The sequence below is a fragment of the Phocoena sinus genome, chromosome 16, assembly GCF_008692025.1.
Source record: "Phocoena sinus isolate mPhoSin1 chromosome 16, mPhoSin1.pri, whole genome shotgun sequence".
NCBI lineage: Eukaryota > Metazoa > Chordata > Mammalia > Artiodactyla > Phocoenidae > Phocoena > Phocoena sinus.
The window spans coordinates 24759654-24780346 of NC_045778.1; the positions used below are offsets into that span (position 1 = coordinate 24759654).

General features: G+C 40.5%; 1 protein-coding gene and 1 pseudogene across 3 annotated transcripts in view; both read left to right on the forward strand.

The window, feature by feature from the left end:
- The first annotated feature begins 1356 nt into the window (after nt 1-1356).
- The window catches only part of MCU (mitochondrial calcium uniporter), a 219343-nt gene continuing 200006 nt past the window's right edge, over nt 1357-20693 (forward strand). Inside the window, exons 1-2 of one of the 3 annotated variants that reach the window (XR_004346194.1) lie at nt 1357-1535; nt 20297-20412. Coding sequence is in view for 2 of the 3 variants with exons in the window: in XM_032608233.1 (XP_032464124.1) it covers nt 1392-1535 (144 nt within the window). In the remaining variant the exon portion in view is untranslated. The remainder of the gene's footprint in view (nt 1536-20296; nt 20413-20693) is intronic. The other 2 variants (XM_032608233.1, XM_032608234.1) reach the window with 2 other exon arrangements.
- Nucleotides 6880-9147, forward strand: LOC116741534 (annotated as a pseudogene).

A 20693-nucleotide genomic window follows, 5' to 3' on the forward strand; every position in this document is an offset into this window, starting at 1 on the left:
AAGTAACATTTCAGTCAAACTTTAAAGAATATTATTAGAATAAGTGATACAATAAAATTGTGTGCGTGTTGTTTTGTTTTAAATTTATCACCTTAGGGTACACTAGAAAGATGTTTCCCAAAATTTAGGATAATACACTTTTACTTGCTTACCAAACTGTTTTCCTGCTCCAGATTTTATTTTAATTAATTAATTTATTTATTTTTTTGTGGTAAGCGGGCCTCTCACTGCTGCAGCCCCTCCCGTTGCGGAGCACAGGCTCCGGACGCCCAGGCCCAGCGGCCATGGCCCATGGGCCCAGCCGCTTCGCGGCACGTGGGATCCTCCCGGACCGGGGCACAAACCCGCGTCCCCTGCACTGGCAGACGGACTCTCAACCACTGCGCCACCAGGGAAGCCCCTGCTCCAGATTTTAAAAGGAGGTGTGAGAATTAACTAGCTCATAACAATAAACAGCAAAGAAATCCTCTTCTGAGGAAATTCAGGAACCTCAAATCTTTCTTTCAGTCTTCAATGAGCTATCATTATGAGCTTGTCTCTGTGGAAGGATTTTTGAAGAGAAAGGGTTATTCCAAAGTGTATTCTAATGGCTAATTTAGCTAAATTATGAAAATTAATTAAGGTAACCTTTACTTGATTTTTATTACATTATCAGCATGCTCTGTTTCTATAGTTTAATAAGTTGCACATAAGGTCAAAAGTGGTAAGAAAATAGAGTGTTGCTTCTGGAGAGTGTAAGAATATCAGTATAAAGGTGCAGTAAAATGAACTGAGTATCTGAAATGTATACAGTTCTGTTAATTCACTTTGATAACATGTACTCATTCTGGGACTTTGGTATCATAATCATTCTACCCCTCCCGTACTGTGCTACATATCACAGTCATTAGATCACTCCATGACGGGATAATTTCAGCATATCCAAATACCATTAGTTATGAATGATAACTCTGGGCGTGTCGTTGGGAGTTCCAACGTACCTAGCTAATGATTACTAATTTGGTGTCTATTTTGCCAACTTAAAACACGAAGCACAGAGCTTTGTACAAATATCCATTTTCCCAATTACCCTTATCTTAGCTGTATCTTTGGTGAGGATTAGCCGAATCGAATATGCCATCTCTATTGGTGCTATTCTGAGGGGCTCGGGTGCCAATTACCGGTTCCCTAGAATTTGCCCGTAATTGACTATGTCCCACAATAGGTAACTCTGGAAGTGACAGGCAGTCTCTAGTGTGGTTCTCCCGCCTGTCGATTGGGCCTTGCAAGAAGCCCCGCCTCATCAACTCAGTCAAGGGCGACAGTTGGACCGGCGCCGGTGAGTGGCGGGTCTTAGCTCCGCCCCGGCCGTCCGCTGCGCTGCCTGGGTCGGCGCCGTTTCCAGTTGAGAGATGGCGGCCGCCGCAGGTAGATCGCTCCTGCTGCTCCTCTCCTCCCGAGGCGGCGGAGGCGCCGGCGGCTGCGGAGCGCTGACTGTGGGCTGCTTCCCCGCGCTGGGCGTCAGCCGCCACCGGCAGCAGCAGCACCACCGGACGGTGAGCGAGCGCGCCCGGCGGCTCCGGGGAGGGCGGGGCGGCGCTGGCGTGTGGGATCAGCCGGCGGGCAGGCCGCCGGGGCAGCGGGCGAGTTACCTCAACTCGCGGCCCTCCAGAGGTTGCCGGGCACCGAGGAGCCGCCGTGCCCTTCAGGCGCCTGCGGCGGCAACCAGGAAAAAAGGCAGGGCGGAGGAAGCCGAGAGGAGGAGGGGCGACGGCAGGGATGTTCCCGCAGGACCGGGGACACCAGGGCGGGGAAGGGACGGGACTTGAACCTCTCTCTGACCCGCCCCCGATCTCGGTCCCTCCCTCCTTTTTGCTTAACAGCTCTACCCTATTGCTCCCGAACTGAGCCCCGTTCAAGTTGTCCCCTTTCCCTCCTCCTCCAGGCGGGTTGGGGTGTCCTGAGTTGCCACGGCTGCCTTGTGTATGTGTCAGGAGAGTGGCAGTGCCATACTGCTGGGAACTGTCCCCCGGAGGGCAACCCAGGACCCCAGCGGGGCCGCTCCCTAGTTCTCTTCTCGACCCTCTGGGAACGGGCAAGACAGAAAATCAAACTTTATCCCCCTGTGTGACTTCCTGCGTGTGGGCATGGGGAACAGCACCCTTGCGATGGATGCTGCATTGCTTCAGGAGGCAAGCTCCAACCTCTTAGTTCCTTAAAGGTCCTCGGTGGTGCTTTTGGAGGGCTGCTTTATAAGCTTGTTCACGCGTGCCTGAAGAAGGAAGGTGGGCAGCAGGCAGAGGGGAAGAGAATATGACAAGTTGTTCACAGCGGCAGGGATTTGGTGGTTGTATTAGCCAGTTATTGCTGGCTTTCATTGGCTGGCAACGCACGGGAGTTTCTATTTGAACAGCCTTGTGTGTGTGTGTGTGTGTGTGTGTGTGTGTGTGTGTGTGTGTCTTTTTCAGTTGCAAGAGATCAACTTGGCATGGAGTTCTTGACCTAACAAGTCAGCAGGTTCTCTTCCCTTGGACTTTCTAGACCCATACCGTTGGTCTCTGGCCAACTCCAAGAGAAAGTGTAGGTTTTATTTCCTAGGGCTAAGTTGTATAGTGTGGTAATAAGAGAATCACTGCAGACAGCCTGATAGCAGAAAGTAGTACCTTCAGCTCTCAACAAATACACCCACCTGTCTTGTTCTGATCACATAGCTCTTGAGGGAAAACTGAACTGGAGCTTTTCAGAGGATACCCCAAGACTGATGACATTGTAAAATTAAGTGTCTGAAAGAGCAGTGAAAAGAACTAATGCTCTTTAAATGCAAGATGGTATTGTTATTATTAGTCATAGGTATGGACCTATCCTCGTTCTTATGAGAAAACTGTACTTCTTCATTTTGGCATACTGACATATTGCTTTGCTGAAGCTTTTGGGTGAGAGCGAGCTTTCCACAGTTCAGTTTAGATTTGCATGTTTCATAGCCTCCAGTTATGTGTTTTGTTCTCTTAAAAACATAAGGCAATCCAAAAATCTGATTGCATTCCCCTCCCCCTCAAACTATTTAAAGACTTATCAAGTTGTCTTTATCTCTGTATTTTGATAATACATCTTCTGACTTTGCAGTTTGTTTTTAAGACTATTTGGGTGTGGTATTCATTTAGCATTTTGAAATTTGTGCCTTGTATATTTTCCACTGTGTGAATCTGTCAGTCTGTGAGTGCCTTCCTTGTGCGGGTACTTCATGAAAGTGTTTTTCTGTGCTATTCTGGGGTGGATAAAAGTGATGTGCTGAATTTGAGGTGAAAGCACAACTAAAATGAAGTGTTATTTCTGAAGGGCAGAAGTGTTATATGCATGGTGACTTGCAAATGCACTTAGAATTGTAAGATTTTGAAAAAAGTTGTGCCTGATTATTTAAAATATGTAAACAGTTTTTTTCTTTTTCTACGATTCCTCCGAAGCTATCATGTATTTAGCTGTCTCCATCTGTTATTCTATGGTTCCTCGCAAGACTCAATTTGAAAGGTATCTCTTAGAGATTTAACTGTTGACATTTTATGCTTGAAATTAAGACCCAGAAAGGGAGAGACTTGGCCAGGATTACACGATGAATATACAACAGTTTTAGGACTCCCACCCACTCCAGATATTCTGACCCCCTTATTGTGTTCTTTTTATTATAAAGTACAATTGCTCCTTCACATCTTTCTCCTCGCTTATAAAACTTACTATTGTTTGTTATGAAAGTACTGGTATTTCAAAACCCCATGAGTGAGAATTCTCCTATGTTAGTTTGAGACACACGTATTAGGCAATATAGGAACAAACCACTGGCTTTTACAAAGGTCCCTGAGAGACACTAAGGTTGAATCTTGAAAAGGTGACATCCTGTGTATGTGTAGCAGATGGCACTCTGTGTCGGACTAGATCACAAGTCCTGCTTGTGCCACTTTTGTTCTGCTGTAGTAGGTATGGTAAATTAGAGCCAGGGGGACATAACCAATTATAGTACTGGTTAATTTTTTGCTTAAGAGGTATGTTTTTTGAAATTCATTTTTTCCAAGTTTGAAGAACAAGTCCAGAGCAATACAGTTCAGCTAATATAGGTAAATGTGATCGCAAAGTAATAAAACATAGCTTGTACCGCCCCCCCCCCCCAATTAAAACATCATTCAACTGAGTAAATAGGAGAAAAGGTGCAGGGGCTTATTCAGTATTTGTAGCACCATCTAGTGTAATTTTTCCTTTCCTATGTGAAGAGCCTGTTATTGCTTCCCAGCTTGTGACTGTAACTGAGTCTAATGTAAAATATCTGTTGCATGCTTTTCTGTGTGGTTAGTGAAGGTGGCAATTTTCAAGGATGATTCTTTGAAGGGAACTGCCTTTCATTGTGAGCTGTGTAATTTCTTTGCTAAATCAAACTGTCTCATCTCTGATTATGACAGCCTGACTGTTGGCATTTCCTAATGGTCAACAGCTATGCTGAATTGCTAAATCTCTTAAGTCTGTCATTATACTGTTATAGATTGTGGCTGTCCCTTTTTACTTTACACATTGTAGTTCTTTGGCAGTGATGTCATTTCAGTTTAACCTGAAAGTTTTTTTTTTTTGCTTTTCTTTTAACCTGAAAGTTTTAACAGAGGTTACATTGCCTGACACAGAGGTAAGTCCCAGTTCTTTAATTGGGCTCCTCATGATCTGGCTAAGTCTTACTTTGCCAGATCACGCAGCACAAATAATCCACTGTACTTAAGCCAGTGTCTCCTATACCCATATTAAATGTCTGTGCGGTTTTTGTAGGGGAATTTCAGTCTTAACCACTCCACTAACCGCTAAGGTTCATTTTAGGTGAGAGACTGTGACCTTTGACTCCTCTTTGAATCTAACTTCCTCACTTTACAGATGAGAAAACGGACCTAATGGGAACTGAGGGAAGTGACTTTTCTGTTATGTTTGTGGTTAATGACATCTGGGATAAAAATTCTTTTAAATGGGGGTGGATTCAAGGAGAAATCCTAGTCTCAATCTTCACATGTGTGTTTCCTAGCTCTTAATCCCTTTCCATTGTTCTATTCTGTCTTCTCTGAATGCTGATAGGACTTATTATTTTCAGGACACAGATTGACACTGGCTTGTTCTCTAAATGTTTCATTTGTGGGTACCTTATCTTACTGGGCAGCGATTGTGTATCTTGTTACCTTTTTGTCTCTCATAGACTCCAGAGCAGTACTAGGTACATAGATAACACTCAGACAAGTATTAATTGAATACGCACCCTTCTGTCTGCTTGCCAGTGAAAAGGTGTGCTCTACTCCCCCCCCCCCCCCCCCCCCCCCGTTTGACTTTTTTAATGATCTGTTGCTTAGGTAACCACATTTGGGTTACTGCTTTAAGTTTGGTATTGCCAGTGCTGTCTTTGGTTGTACATTACGCTTCTTTATGGTGGACTGATGCAGAGAGTTGGTAACATTGAATTAGCTCCACAGTGGTACACACTTTCTATCCAAAGAAGCAAAAGTAAGATAAATACCCAGATTATTAGGAATATATGTTTGAATCAGAGTCTAGATTTATTGTTGTTTTAGTTGACGATAATATTAAGATTTTGAAGGTTGTGGATAAATATGCTTAGAGCAGATTTATTATGGAAACTTTATCTTAAAATCTTGCTTATTTTGAACCCCATAAAATAGTCTAATGAGTAAATTTGGATTTAGTCAACAAATTCTGATTATTTGAACTTTTCTGAGTCTCAAGGGGCTCTATTTTATGCTTTATGGAACTCTAAGAGGGAATCTAAATAGAAATGCAGCATCAAGAGTGGTGTATGTTGGACTTCCCTGGTGGTGCAGTGGTTAAGAATCCACCTGCCAATGCAGCGGACATGGGTTCGAGCCCCAGCCCAGGAATATCCCACATGCTGTGCAGCAACCAAGCCCATGCGCCACAACTACTGAGCCTGTTCTCTAGACCCCGCATGCCACAACTACTAAGCCTGTGTGCCACGACTACTGAAGCCGGTGTGCCTAGAGCCCGTGCTCCACAACAAGAGAAGCCACTGCACTGAGGAGCCCGCACACCACAACAAAGAGTAGCCCCTGCTTGCCGCCACAACTAGAGAAAGCCGGCGTGCAGCAATGAAGACCCAATGCAGCCAAAAAATTAATTAATTAATTAATTAAAAAAAAAAGAATGGTGTATGTTGAAGACAATAAATTGAATGCGAATTTTGGGGCTGCCTATTGTTTGAAAGGGAAATCAAGGAGTGGTCATGGTCTTCTATAGTAGCACTTCATTGATACCATAGTCTGAATAACTACTAAGATGTTGCTTTTATTTCTTTTTATATTCTAGCTTTGTGCTCTGTGGGTTTTCTTAAAAAAATTACTGTTTGTTTTCCTGTGATTAAGGACAAGATTACCTTTTAAGATCTCAAGATAACCACTCAATATAGGGGAATCCTCTATTCTTTATTTGACTGATTAATACAATACTGGAACAACATGTTATTAGGAGAACTAAGATGTTACCATGGAAGACATGTACTTAAAAGAGTCCTAGAATTTAGAGCTTGACAAGACAAGGTTAAGTAAATAAAAGTTCAGGAACAGTAAAGTGGATTTTTCCTTGGTAGCCCAGCAAGTTACTGCAGAGCTGAAAATGGCTCACACATCTGCTGGTTTTCCCATTAAGTTCTTTTTCTATGAAATTACAAAATTCTGTGTTTCATTCTAAAAATGATTAAGCTGAGACTGGTTGTTAAAAGTGAATTGGGGGAAGTGACGCACGGCCCTGGCCGGGAGGCTGCCCTGCCCCCGCTTCCTTTCACCCTGTCGCTGCCCGCAGGTGGTTGTGGCCGCAGTGCCCAGAGGGAGGTGGCGGCAGCGGTGGCGGCGAATGATGCCTGGGAAACTCCTATGCGGGGACATTATGGAGCTGGAGGCGCCTTTGGAGACAGCCAGAGGAAGGAGAGGCAAAAGAGCTCTGTGGATGTCGGAATTTTGGATAAGGGATTATGGACCTGTACTTCTCTTATAGGGTTGTTAGGAAGATTTAAACTAGATAAGCTGAAAACATATTACACAATGCTGGAGCGATAGAAGGAAGTCAAGGCACCATTATGACTCAGATGAGAAATCAGAAACAAGAGGAAATGGTGTTGCAGGTGACCTGGATGCTCCCAAACCCAAAAAAGCTAAAATGAAAGAGAAGCTAAATGGTGACAGCAAGGAAGGATGTCATAGACTTTCAGATGAATTTTCTAAATCTAAGTCAAGAAGAAAAGATCTGTCAAATGCAGATACTGATGAATATGAAAAAAAAAGCAAGTGTCATCCTTAGATAGTTCTACTCAGAAATCAAGTGATAATAAACTAGAAGAGACCCTAATACGAGAACAGAAAGAAGGAGCCTTCTCCAATTTCCCTATTTCTGAAGAGACTATAAAGCTTCTGAAAGGTCTAGGGGTAACATATCTCTTTCCTATTCAAGTTAAGACTTTTGGTCCTGTATATGAAGGAAAAGATTTAATTGCTCAAGCGCGGACAGGAACAGGAAAGACATTCTCTTTTGCCATCCCCTTGATTGAAAGACTCCAAAGAAATCAAGAGACAATTAAAAAAAGCCACTCACCAAATGTACTTGTTTTGGCTCCTACAAGGGAACTGGCAAACCAAGTAGCCAAAGACTTCAAAGATATAACTAGGAAACTCAGTGTGGTGTGTTTTTATGGTGGAACATCATATCAAAACCAAATTAATCATTTTCAAAATGGTATTGACATCTTGGTTGGGACCCCTGCTCGTATCAAAGATCATCTGCAGAGCGGCCGATTAGATCTTTCTAAACTGCACCACGTTGTGCTGGATGAAGTGGATCAAATGTTAGATTTAGGTTTTGTGGAACAAGTTGAAGATATTATCCACAAATCCTACAAAACTGATTCTGAAGACAATCCTCAGACTTTACATTTTTCTGCAACTTGCTCACAGTGGGTATACAAAGTTGCAAAAAAATACATGAAATCCAGATACGAACAGGTTGACCTTGTTGGGAAAATGACTCAAAAGGCTGCAACTACTGTGGAACATCTGACCATCCAGTGCCATTAATCTCAGAGGCCAGCAGTTATTGGAGATGTCCTTCAAGTCTACAGTGGGTCTGAAGGGAGGGCTATTATCTTTTGTGAGACAAAAAAGAATGTAACTGATATGGCCATGAATCCACACATAAAACAGAATGCCCAGTGTTTACATGGCGACATCGCACAGTCACAAAGAGAAATTACACTGAAAGGCTTCAGAGAGGGTAGTTTTGGTGGCAGCCAATGTTGCTGCCCGTGGTTTGGACATTCCTGAGGTTGACTGGTTATTCAGAGTTTACCTCCACAGGATGTTGAGTCCTATATTCATCTCTCTGGATGCACAGATAGAGCTGGCTGGGCAGGGATTTGCATATGTTTTTATCAACCAAGAGAAAGAGGTCAACTAAGATATGTGGAACAAAAGGCAGGAATTACTTTTAAATGTGTAGGTGTTCCTTCTACAATGGATTTAGTCAAATCTAAAAGCATGGATGCCATCAAGTCTCTGGCTTGCATTTCTTATGCTGCTGTTGATTTTTTCTGACCATCAGCTCAGAGACTGATAGAAGAGAAAGGGGCAGTGGATGCATTGGCTGCAGCATTAGCCCACATCTCTGGCGCATCAAGTTTTGAACCACGTTCTTTGATCACCTCTGATAAGGGGGTTGTGACCATGATTCTGGAAGCCCAGAAGAAATACAGGATGTTAGCTGTGCTTGGAAAGAACTTAACAGAAAGTTGAGTAGTAATGCTGTGTCCCAAATTACCAGAATGTGCCTCCTAAAAGGAAATATGGGCATTTGCTTTGATATTCCCACAACTGAGAATGGTTACAGGCAGAGTGGCATGATTCAGACTGGGTACTCTCAGTGCCAGCCAAGTTGCCTGAAATTGAAGAATATTAGGATGGAAACACATCTTCTAATTCCAGACAGAGGAGTAGCTGGTCAGGTGGTCGATCTGGTGGCCGGTCAGGTAGACAGAGTCGACAGGGGAGTCGGTCAGGAAGTTGACAAGATGGTAGAAGATGAAGTGAGAACAGAAATTGATCGAGAAGCGGGGGCCACAAACAGAGTTTTGACTGAGATAATTAATCTACCAGTGTGAGCTTGCCTATTTCTGCCTAATCATGTACATTATCCACCAAAAATTAGGTCATCATAGTTGAGGTCTGTGTCTGCTGTTTGCAAAGAAGTTGGTTGTATTTTTTTTTAAGTATTTCGCAAGAATGGTTGTAAACAAATCTACTTATCCAGTTATACCTTTGAATAAAAAAACCTCCTTTTAAAAAAAAACAAAAACGTGGGCTTCCCTGGTGGCGCAGTGGTTGAGAGTCCGCCTGCCGATGCAGGGGATGCGGGTTCGTGCCCCGGTCCGGGAAGATCCCACATGCCGCGGAGCGGCTGGGCCCGTGAGCCATGGCCGCTGAGCCTGCGTGTCCGGAGCCTGTGCTCCGCAACGGGAGAGGCCACAACAGTGAGAGGCCCGCGTACCACAAAAAAAAAAAAAAAAAAAAGTGAATTGGGGTCAGATTCTTCCAGTAAGACCCTAAAGTCAAACTGAATCTTGAATAGTTACTCCCTGATTTAGATCAAGCTTGAGGACATCTGATAAAAAATTGACCTCTGCAGCTGAACACAGAAGGGAAACAATCTGTTTGTTTATTTCACTGCACTTTGCTTGCATTGAGACAGCCTGTGTAAAAATGAAAGTTGACTTCAAGCAAGGTAATTTTAATAAGTTTAGTGAATTCTTGACTCATAAACCGTGTACAGGGTTCATTTTTTTTATTGATAAAAGCATAACTTGGTAAATTATATCATTGACTGGGTCTAATAGCATACTAAAACTGAACTTTTTCTAATACAGTTCTGGAATAATTGGATAATATGACATTGCATTTTGACATCTCTTAAAAATAAGAGGCTTTCCCAAAAGTTCTTTAATGACAATAATATTTATTAATCCAAAAGAGTGAGGTCTTTACCTTTTATGCTTTGTTACTAAAGTTTTCAGTTTTTACATTTTTAAAATTTATTGTCCACTTTATTTTGGGGACAGCACTTGTAATAATCACCAGAAAATTGTTGAGCAGAGCCCATTGAGTGTATGATGCTATCTAGAGGACAGTCTCAAATATACAGTCCTGAGCCGTACTACCTTATAGGTTTCAAGATTTTTTTTTTTTTGCGGTATGCGGGCCTCTCACTGTTGTGGCCTCTCCCGTTGCGGAGCACAGGCTCTGGATGCGCAGGCTCAGCGGCCGTGGCTCACGGGCTCAGCCGCTCCGCGGCATGTGGGATCTTCCCGGACTGGGGCACGAACCCGCGTCCCCTGCATCGGCAGGCGGACTCTCAACCACTGCGCCACCAGGGAAGCCCAGGTTTCAAGATTTTTTAAATTCTTTTTTTGCCCTCTCAGACAGGCCCACTTTGTATAATACTTCTTACTTACCTATAGTAAATGGTGTTACAGGATGTTTAAGAGTATTAATGTCTGCTTTAAACTTTAGAGAAAGTTAATGCAACTGATAGTTTGTAAAATAACAGGAGAGCAAATAGGTTAGCTGAACTACCTGACCTGTAAAGATAGAGGAGTAGATATGGAAGAAAGCATCTAAGAGCTAAAGGCACTGTGTTTCCATGTTTAATTCTCACCATAATCCTATAAGAGGTATTATTGTGCTAGTTTGATATATTGTGCTAGTTTGAGGAAATTGAGGACGGGATAGGTTCATTTCTTCTTACGTGTCATAAACTGTTTTAATGATAGGGATGCAAAGATGGACAGATGTTTTGGAGCTGGGATTTAAGCCTACGTCTGGCTAGAATTAAAGCTGTACCATGCTGGTTGTCAGTGTGGGTCTTCCTTCCTTTTCAGCACCTGCTTCTTCAGTTTTGTTACTTTCTCAAGCATCTGCTGCAGTTTTTTCCAAGACACCTCACCATCCCTCCCACTGACTACATTTCTTAAATCTCTTTCTCCACCCTCTCCCCCCCCACCAGGTATTAACTGATAAGAGTCTAAGGTATTACGCCTACCCCCCCACCCCCCTCCAAATCTTTGAAATTTAATTTAAGATTCTAAAAAGTTCCACCCAGTAAACCTGGTAATTACTGAGCATTGCTTCTATATCAAGCACTTTTATAACATTGTGTAGTATACTCCACAACAACCCTTCAGGCAAAATACCATCCCCATTGTACAGATGAGAAAATAAAGACCTAGAAAGATTAATACCTAGAGTCATTCAGAATATATCTGTGGAACTCCTACTCTGTGAGACACTGTGCTGGTAAGGAGAGATGTTCCTGTTGTGGTTCTAAGAGTTCACAGTCTGGCCAGGAGACAAGACTATAAACAAGACTGTAACTGGCTGTGCTTTTTTTTTTTCCCTATGGAGGTCAGTGGGAGCACTTAGACTTACCTGAGGATGTTGGAGAAGACTTCACTGGTGAGGCCTTGCTTGAGCTGAAATATGAGGAAGTATAATGTGTGGGGGACTGAAAAGGTTGGTTCATATTCCAGGCAGCACTAGTATCTAACATGACAATATGAGGGAGTATGATGTATTTGAGAAACAGCCAGTAATTTGTTACAACTGGATATGAGCAAGAATAGCTGAAGATTATTAGGCTGGACAGTAGCAGTGATACCAATAATAATTAATATTTATAAAGTGCACCATGTGCCAAGCACTGTACACAGTCTCACTTAATTCTTGTGACACCCTGTGAGTAGGTATTGTTATTATCCTCATTTTACAGATAGTGAAACTGAGTTGCATCAGATTGGTTAAGTGATTTGCCCAGACAGTCAGTCAGTGACACATAGCTAGTAAATGACTTGCCTAGGATAACACAGCTAGCGAATGGCATACCCAGCATATAAAACCAAGTAGTCTGGCTACAGAGCCTGTCTCTTCACCACTTGCTGTGGTGAGGGATCAGATTGTGAAAGGACTTGTGAAGGAGCTGACATTTTATGATGTAGTTCAGTGGTTTTTTAAAAGACTCAACCCACAATAGAAATACCTTTTATGTTATGATTGAGCACATGCATGTGTGCATAAAACTAGGAAAAGTCTCATGAAACAATATTTTTACTATGTATACATAGTTTCTGTTCTCTTTTCTTAAGGAAATTCTGGTTGGGACTCATTTAAATTGATTCTACAATTTAAGCCACAGTTTGGAAAATTACTACTTGTCAGTAGGTGAGCATTGGAAGAATTTCAAATAAGGGAATCACATGGTTATGTTTGTGCTTTTAGGTAGGTCACACTGGCAGCAGTGTGAAGGCTTAATTGGAGAGGATGGGACTGGAAAGACAGACACCAGTAAGGAACATCTTAATGGACCAGGCAAAAGATGTCTGAACTAGGACAGCAGCCTTGACGATGGAGAAAAGAGAATAGAGAGAAGGGAGATATAGGAAGTAGAGTTGATAGTCCACAACTAATCGTCAAGTTCTATCACTCATCTACTAAGTACTAGGTAGAAAGACAGTTCAATTCAAGACCTGTGTTACTCAGGTACTGAAATTTTATTTCTTGACCTTTTTTGTGTGTTCCTTTTTATCATCGTGTGAGAAATATGCTTCTTTGTTGTCTTTTCTACACCTCTGCTTTTTTTTGTTTGTTTGTTTTTTTGCGGTACGTAGGCCTCTCACTGTTGTGGCGTCTCCCATTGCGGAGCACAGGCTCCAGACGTGCATGGCTCACGGGACCAGCCACTCCGCGGCATGTGGGATCTTCCCGGACCGGGGCACGAACCCATGTCCCCTGCATCAGCAGGTGGACTCTCAACCACTGTGCCACCAGGGAAGCCCCTGCTTTTGTGTTTTAAAAAAATCTGGTTTAATTATTTTTAAATGATTTAAAAATTTATATATAAAATCAGACATCCACCTTATCCCCTTATTTCTGCCTCCCCCTGCCCCCACCTCATACTATCAGAATCTGGAAGATTTGCATAGCAGTATGAAAAAGTTCACATAGCATGATGAGCACTCAGCAAATCTTTGCTGAAAGAATGTGTCCTGTGTATTATACTCTCCCAAAGCAGAAACTCTTAACATTATGTTCATTAACTAGAGGAATACTTTTGAGTAATTTTCTTGAACTCTGTCCTCTCTAACTTTCCATTTTTGTAATATTTGACTCCATTTAGGGAATAGTAAGCATTGTATGTGTGATGATCTTACTTTTTAAAAAACAAACAAAATAAACAGCATAACTAGCCATTCCTAAGCATGAAATCTTAGTAAAATTTTAGCAGTTTTTCTTCCCATATTATAAATGTAGATATACAAGATTCCTACCGCTTCTGCCACTCTAGTTTCTCAAGAGCATTATTATATATATATAAAATTGAGAACAAGTTATTTGGAGTGATTCTCTAACATTTTAATTGACTGGACCTTACTGGATTGCTGTTTTTAGAGAGCATATATTCTTTGGTCTTCTAGGTATTATAATACAAAGGTAAGTATTTGCTTGATAATTAAAACAGTTTTTTAGAGACATTACAGTATCTGCTCTACCAGAGGAGATTGTATTTGAGATGTAGTTGATGAACCTTTTGAAATATTATGGGAGCAAAGAATAGCTGTACCATCACAGAATCTTTTAATAGTTTTCTGAGAGTTAAATAAATGAAAAGATGGAAGTAGTAAGAGAGAGAGAGAGAGAGAGTGTGTGTGTGTGTGTGTGTTTCGCAGTCACCAAAATAAAGAGTAAGTAATTGAAGAGAATTAGGTGCCATGTGGTATAATAGTTAGGGGTCTGGGTTCTGCTCCTTTCTCTTCCATTAACTTGCTGTTTGACCTTGGACAAGTGATAAAACCTCTTTGATCCTATTATTTTTGTTGATTAAATAAGGATGCTTGATTAGGTGAGCCTAAAGGGCTTCTTTAATTCTAAGTTATGTATCATTTTTATATAACACTTGACAAGTAACTTTTATGTTGTTTCATTGGGTAGCTTGTATAAAATCATAAACAGACGGACATATATTTGCTTATTCTCACAAGGGCCAAGGGCTTGAAGTGAAGAAAAAGAGCCTTCCAATTCCTTTTCAGGACAGTTTGCATAATTACTTTCTGACATCTTGGTGAACAATTTACCCTGCATTCCTCATAATTCATCAAGCCTTTATTCCCATCTTTCTCTTTTTTCTTCTTTTTCCAGTTCAAACTGCTGAGGGAGTTGGGGAAGAGGTAGAGATGTGGTGGGGAATTCAGAGAGTTGGAGAGAGAGGAGGAGGAAAAAAGCAGTTAATGCTGGAGTGTTTGAGGGGAGACAGGACTGTGCTAATAATTTAATTCTGAGTTGTGGCCTGCCAGCTTGAAACAGAAAATGTTTCTTTGTATTTACACTACAGGAATCCCCAGTGGGAAAATCTTAAGTGATTAATTGCTGGTAGCAGTCTGTTCTCCCAAACTCTGTGAACTGAGTCTAATACAGTGTCATGAATGTAGACATTCAGTCAGTGTTGGACAAATGAGAGTCCAACACTGAGTTAAAAAGTCCTAGGGACCATTGTCTAAATCCTTCAACCTGGTGAATAATGCAGGTGTGTATCATCTTGTTCTCTGCCTAGATTCTGCAGTAATGGGAATCATAGAACTATGAAGAAGGAATTACTTTTCTTTGATTCAGGCAGCAGCTAATAATCTTAAAAGAGTGCACAGATTGTGCTGAAACAAGCATGGCTGTATAAAACGCTAAGTAAAAATAGTAATGGAAAAAGATTGTAGTGCTGTTACGCTATAGGTAATTTAAGAAATTGACATAATGACAACTACCTGGCAGGTATTTGGAGCAAGTGAGGGAGAAGAGAGAAGAGTGAAGGGCTGGGCACTGCCGAAGAGAGAAAGGAACTATTTAAACAAGGTGCTGCCAACTCTAGATTCCCTACAGATATATATTTCTAAAGATGACAGATTTTTGGAGGTGTTTATTTTGGAGCTAATCTTCTGTTTTTCCATTCTACCCCTACTGTATCCTGTATCTTGTACTGCCAGAATTCTGCTAGCTGCTGTGAAGCAGGGCTGTGGCAAGTGGCCAAGTGTGATTAAAAACCTCTTTTTCATTTTAAAACAGAGTATAGATATCAGAATACTTTAAAGAAGTATTTAAAGATAGAGTGAATGGAGTGGAAAAAATAGTAAAAACCTAATAAGAAAATTGAAAGTTTTTGATTTGGTTTTGATGGAATAACATTTCTTTTGTAAACAGAATACCAGCTTATGTCTATCTCTGTCAGTTTCTCTTTCTTACCTCGCTTTCCCTGATCTTTGAGTGCTGGGGATAGAAGCTGCTGGGCAGACAGGAAAAATGAGTTTTCTGACCAGAAAGAGGTAGTAGTGATTTTTTGTTTGTTTGTTTGTTTTTGAGGGGATCCCAAGGGTATATGCTGTGTGAGTGTCTCATCTATATGCATGTTAACAATTGGGTTTTGTTTCCTTATTTTGTTCTCATTTTAACCCCAAAGAAAATGAAATTTATTTTTTCCATTTCTAGCTCTGACTTAAGCTTCAAAACAAAACGTTGTTCATGCACAGTTGAGATGATAGAACAGAATTGTAGTATACCACATTACAGAATTTTGGAATATTCATTTATTACAAGGAGAATTGAACTCCAGTCAGTACTTTCTTTAATTTTAATATCTCAGACTGCATTAGTTGATTCAGAATCAACTACTAATAGAGTTCATAGCTTGGCCAAGTGGCACAAAGTCTGGTGAGCTTTAGATACATAATGGCTCTCTTTTTAATGATTGCTAGAGCTTTTAGCAGTAAAAGGGGGAAAATGAAAGGGAACTATGTGTAATAGCTTTCTTGCCTAAAACGAGTATTCTTGGTAAAATTAAAAGTAGAGACAAGCTGAGGCTCTGAGTTATGGATCCGAGGTCACATCACAGCCAGCATCAGAAAGTAGCAGCCCTAATAGAAGAAAAGACAGAAAGTAACTACTGAGGAGCAGGCTCTCAGAGAAGCTCACTTGGAAAGGCCATACCAACATTGAGGGTTGTTGTTTTTTGGGGGTGGGGATGGGGAAGGTGGATGTCCTTTATAAGGAAATTATGTTGTGTTCAGTCAAACATATAAGGGGAAAGTATTCTTTTTAAATTATGAAGTATGTAATATCTATAAAAACAAGTAGAATAATGTATTTCCTTTAGCTTAAGAAATTAAACAATACAACTATAATTGCTACCCCAAGTTTCCTTCCTTAATCCTATTTCCTCTCCCGTTTTCCCAAAAGTAACATTCTCTCCAGTTCGGTGTTTCCTATGCATGTGTTTATGCCATATATATCTCATACAATATTGTAAACATGTTTTAAACCTTATTTAGAAGATATTATACTGTATAATATCCTTATGCAATTTGTTCTTTTTTGCTTAATACTTTAATTATGTAGTTGATACCTGTGGTTCTGATTCATTCATTTTTAACTATGTGGTATTTCTTTCTCTATTGCACATATTTAACTATTCTCCTGTTGACTGAAAGCCTTTTTAGCTGAATATTTTAGGGGGACAGGAAAGAGAAATATGTTATGTCATTTTAAAAGTTAGATTAGGAATGTTGTTTCGACTTTCAAAAAAGCCAGTTTCCTCTTTTGGTGTGGAATGTCCTCATTTATCGTTTTCCTGGGAAAACCCTTTATACTTCCTGAGAGAAGGCGGAGAAGAGTAATGTTTCATTACACAGATGAACGTGTCTTGTACAAAATGCAGAACAGCATCTGCTATATTACAGTGAGCTCATGAGGGACTGAGCTGCAGCAAAAGCTTGGTTAGTTCTATTAAAATTCTCAGATTTTTCAAGCGCAGAGAAGCTGTGAATGAAAACTTGTTGGTATTTATTCATTGTTTCTTTTCTGTGTTTGGAATAATTTGCAATTTGGAACTACCTGCTTTATTTTGTAAAAGGATATGTCACTTATATGGTTAAAAACACAACTGTTCTTGGATTATGTCATGGTTTTGATGGAGTGAAGGAAAAACAAGGTGTGGGTCTGAGGGGAAGTACTTCTTTTTGAGGAAGGTAGTTGGTGTGAAATAAGTATTTATTTTAGTAATAAATCATATATATATATATATATATATATATATATATGGCAGTGTATATTCTTTCTTTGTAGTCATTGATTTAAAAGATCTCTGATAAATATTTTTTCTTCCCAGTTTCATGCTGTCTTTTATTTGCAATATCTTTGATATGGTTCGAACAATTTTGCAGAATACACAGTACAGAACTTCATTCAGGTTTCCCTCCAAATGATTTGCCATAATGCATTAACCAGAAATGCTGATGCAATGAGGGAAACAAATGGGATGCTTTCCAGGGACTGTAGCTAAGGCAAAGCAAACACAAGCCAAAACTAAGAAGAAAACATTAGTTAGGCACCCAAGATGTAGTCTGGTCAGATATGCTATTAACAGTAAATATCCCATTCTAATTAAATTAATTGAGGCCTGGGCAATTTGAATCACCAGACTATTAAAAAAGTGACCCAACTTTAAGCATATTAGAATTAAGGGCTAGTGCAAGAATAGTCTTTCGGCTATAATTTATTTAGAATGAAAACTTAAATTATTTGCTTTTTCTTACTGGATGGATTCTGATGCCTCAAGAATGATTAAACTCAACTGTTTTTTCCATTGTGGTTCTGATGGAAAGGGTGCTGAATGGACCTGCAAGTAAAAGAAGAGTTTTTGTTTTGGTAGGAATAATTAGATGGAAAGAGGAGAGAGGGTATTGCTAATTAAGAATAATTTTTGTTTTTTCACTATTGCTATTTTTCTTGCAAATCACACTAATTTTTTTTTTACATCTTTATTGGAGTATAATTGCTTTACAATGGTGTGTTAGTTTCTGCTTTATAACAAAGTGAATCAGTTATACATATACATATGTTCCCATCTCTCTTCCCTCTTGCGTCTCCCTCCCTCCCACCCTCCCTATCCCACCCCTCCAGGCGGTCACAAAGCACCGAGCTGGAGCTGATCTCCCTGTGCTATGCGGCTGCTTCCCACTAGCTATCTACGTTATGTTTGGTAGTGTATATATGTCCATGCCTCTCTCTCGCTTTGTCACAGCTTACCCTTCCCCCTCCCCATATCCTCAAGTCCATTCTCTAGTAGGTCTGTGTCTTTATTCCTGTCTTACCCCTAGGTTCTTCATGACATTTTTTTTTCTTAAATTCCATATATATGTGTTAGCATACGGTATTTGGCTTTCTCTTTCTGACTGACTTCACTCTGTATGACAGACTCTAGGTCTATCCACCTCATTACAAATAGCTCAATTTCGTTTCTTTTTATGGCTGAGTAATAATATTCCATTGTATATAAGTGCCACATCTTCTTTATCCATTCATCTGATGATGGACACTTAGGTTGTTTCCATCTCCTGGCTATTGTAAATAGAGCTGCAATGAACATTTTGGTACATGACTCTTTTTGAATTATGGTTTTCTCAGGGTATATGCCCAGTAGTGGGATTACTGGGTCATATGGTAGTTCTATTTGTAGTTTTTTAAGGAACCTCCATACTGTTCTTCATAGTGGCTGTACCAATGCACATTCCCACCAGCAGTGCAGGAGTGTTCCCTTTTCTCCACACCCTCTCCAGCATTTATTGTTTCTAGATTTTTTGATGATGGCCATTCTGACTGGTGTGAGATGATATCTCATTGTAGTTTTGATTTGCATTTCTCTAATGATTAATGATGTCGAGCATCCTTTCATGTGTTTGTTGGCAGTCTGTATATCTTCTTTGGAGAAATGTCTATTTAGGTCTTCTGCCCATTTTTGGATTGGGTTGTTTGTTTTTTTGTTATTGAGCTGCATGAGCTACTTGTAAATTTTGGAGATTAATCCTTTGTCAGTTGCTTCATTTGCAAATATTTTCTCCCATTCTGAGGGTTGTCTTTTGGTCTTGTTTATGGTTTCCTTTGCTGTGCAAAAGCTTTGAAGTTTCATTAGGTCCCATTTGTTTATTTTTGTTTTTATTTCCATTTCTCTAGGAGGTGGGTCAAAAAGGATCTTGCTGTGATTTATGTCATAGAGTGTTCTGCCTATGTTTTCCTCTAAGAGTTTGATAGTTTCTGGCCTTACATTTAGTTCTTTAATCCATTTTGAGCTTATTTTTATGTATGGTGTTAGGGAGTGATCTAATCTCATACTTTTACATGTACCTGTCCAGTTTTCTCAGCACCACTTATTGAAGAGGTTGTCCTTTTCTCCACTGTACATTCCTGCCTCCTTTATCAAAGATTAGGTGACCATATGTGCGAATCACACTAATTTTTTTCCACAAATTATTTCACCCATAAATAGTATAGGTATGGAGAGAGGAGATAGGTATGTAAACAGGCTTTTAAAAATTGCTGTTCTTGTTTTTGAATGATCTCTGACTAATTGGCCAAGAGTCAAGCATGTTAAAACAGGACTCCTGGGCTTCCCTGGTGGCACAGTGGTTGAGAGTTCGCCTGCCGATGCAGGGGACAGGAGTTCGTGCCCCGGTCCGGGAAGATCCCACATGCCGCGGAGCGGCTGGTCCCGTGAGCCATGGCCGCTGAGCCTGCGCGTCCAGAGTTGTATAGCTAGGCAAGTGAATTGGATTTTTTTTTTTTAACTGTACCAAGATTTCTAAGTTTTGTAAACTTGTTTCTGAAATTAATGAAAGTTGCTGAACGAACCTGGGTAGCCTGAGACTTCTATTGCCAGGGACCCCTTAAGTTTTTTAAAATATTTCTTATTCCTTCATAGTTTATCAGGGTTCTATCTGGTTTTCAAATGCTGGAAGGGTAGAGGTGGGGTGAAAAAAAATTTCCCTTTAATACTATTTCTAGAAGTATTGATTTATGAGTTGTTGCTTCAAATTCTCTGTTTTTATTTCTCTATGAGCCTACTATGTGGTTTTCTAAGATTTAATACTTTCTTTCCTTGAAGAAAAAAAGTATTATTTCAGAGTTTCTCATAACCAGTCTGGATTTATTCTAGGTTATAACTCATATTCTTTTAAAAGTGCCCTCTTGTCCTAAGGGTCACTTGTAATAACCAGCAGCTAAGAATGGCTTAAACAAGAGATTTTCAGACATTCTTTGAGAGATTTTCAGATTTTCTTCAGCATTATATGCTGAGGTACCCATGTCAGCAGGCTCAGGAAGGCCTTTACCTTTGACATTGACTTTACTTTTTTCTATTCTTTTAGGTCTTTCACTACCATTCCTACAGTGGTTGGCAAGATATCGTTTCCACCTCACTCTCCATGTACCATGCCAGTGACATCTTAGCTGCTAGAGTATGGAGCTGGACTGTGGGAGTCAAGTAAGTGCCTTTTTTACTATTTGGCATGGTTTTTGCTTCCTTTGCAAAGCCATGGAGAGGAACTCGAACTCCTTAAGATTTGTTTTTAAAAAGGCACTTGCTTGATCCTTGTGGGCCGGCTCTTTGCTCCAGCCTGCTATTGAGTACCTGGTAGCTAACATGATGCTGCATTTAGCAAGGTGACTTATCACAGAATGGAACATTTTTACTAAGGTAGACCCTAAGGGAGGATAGATCTGATCTTGGCTTGATTAGACCATTTATAGCAATGAGCACCCCCT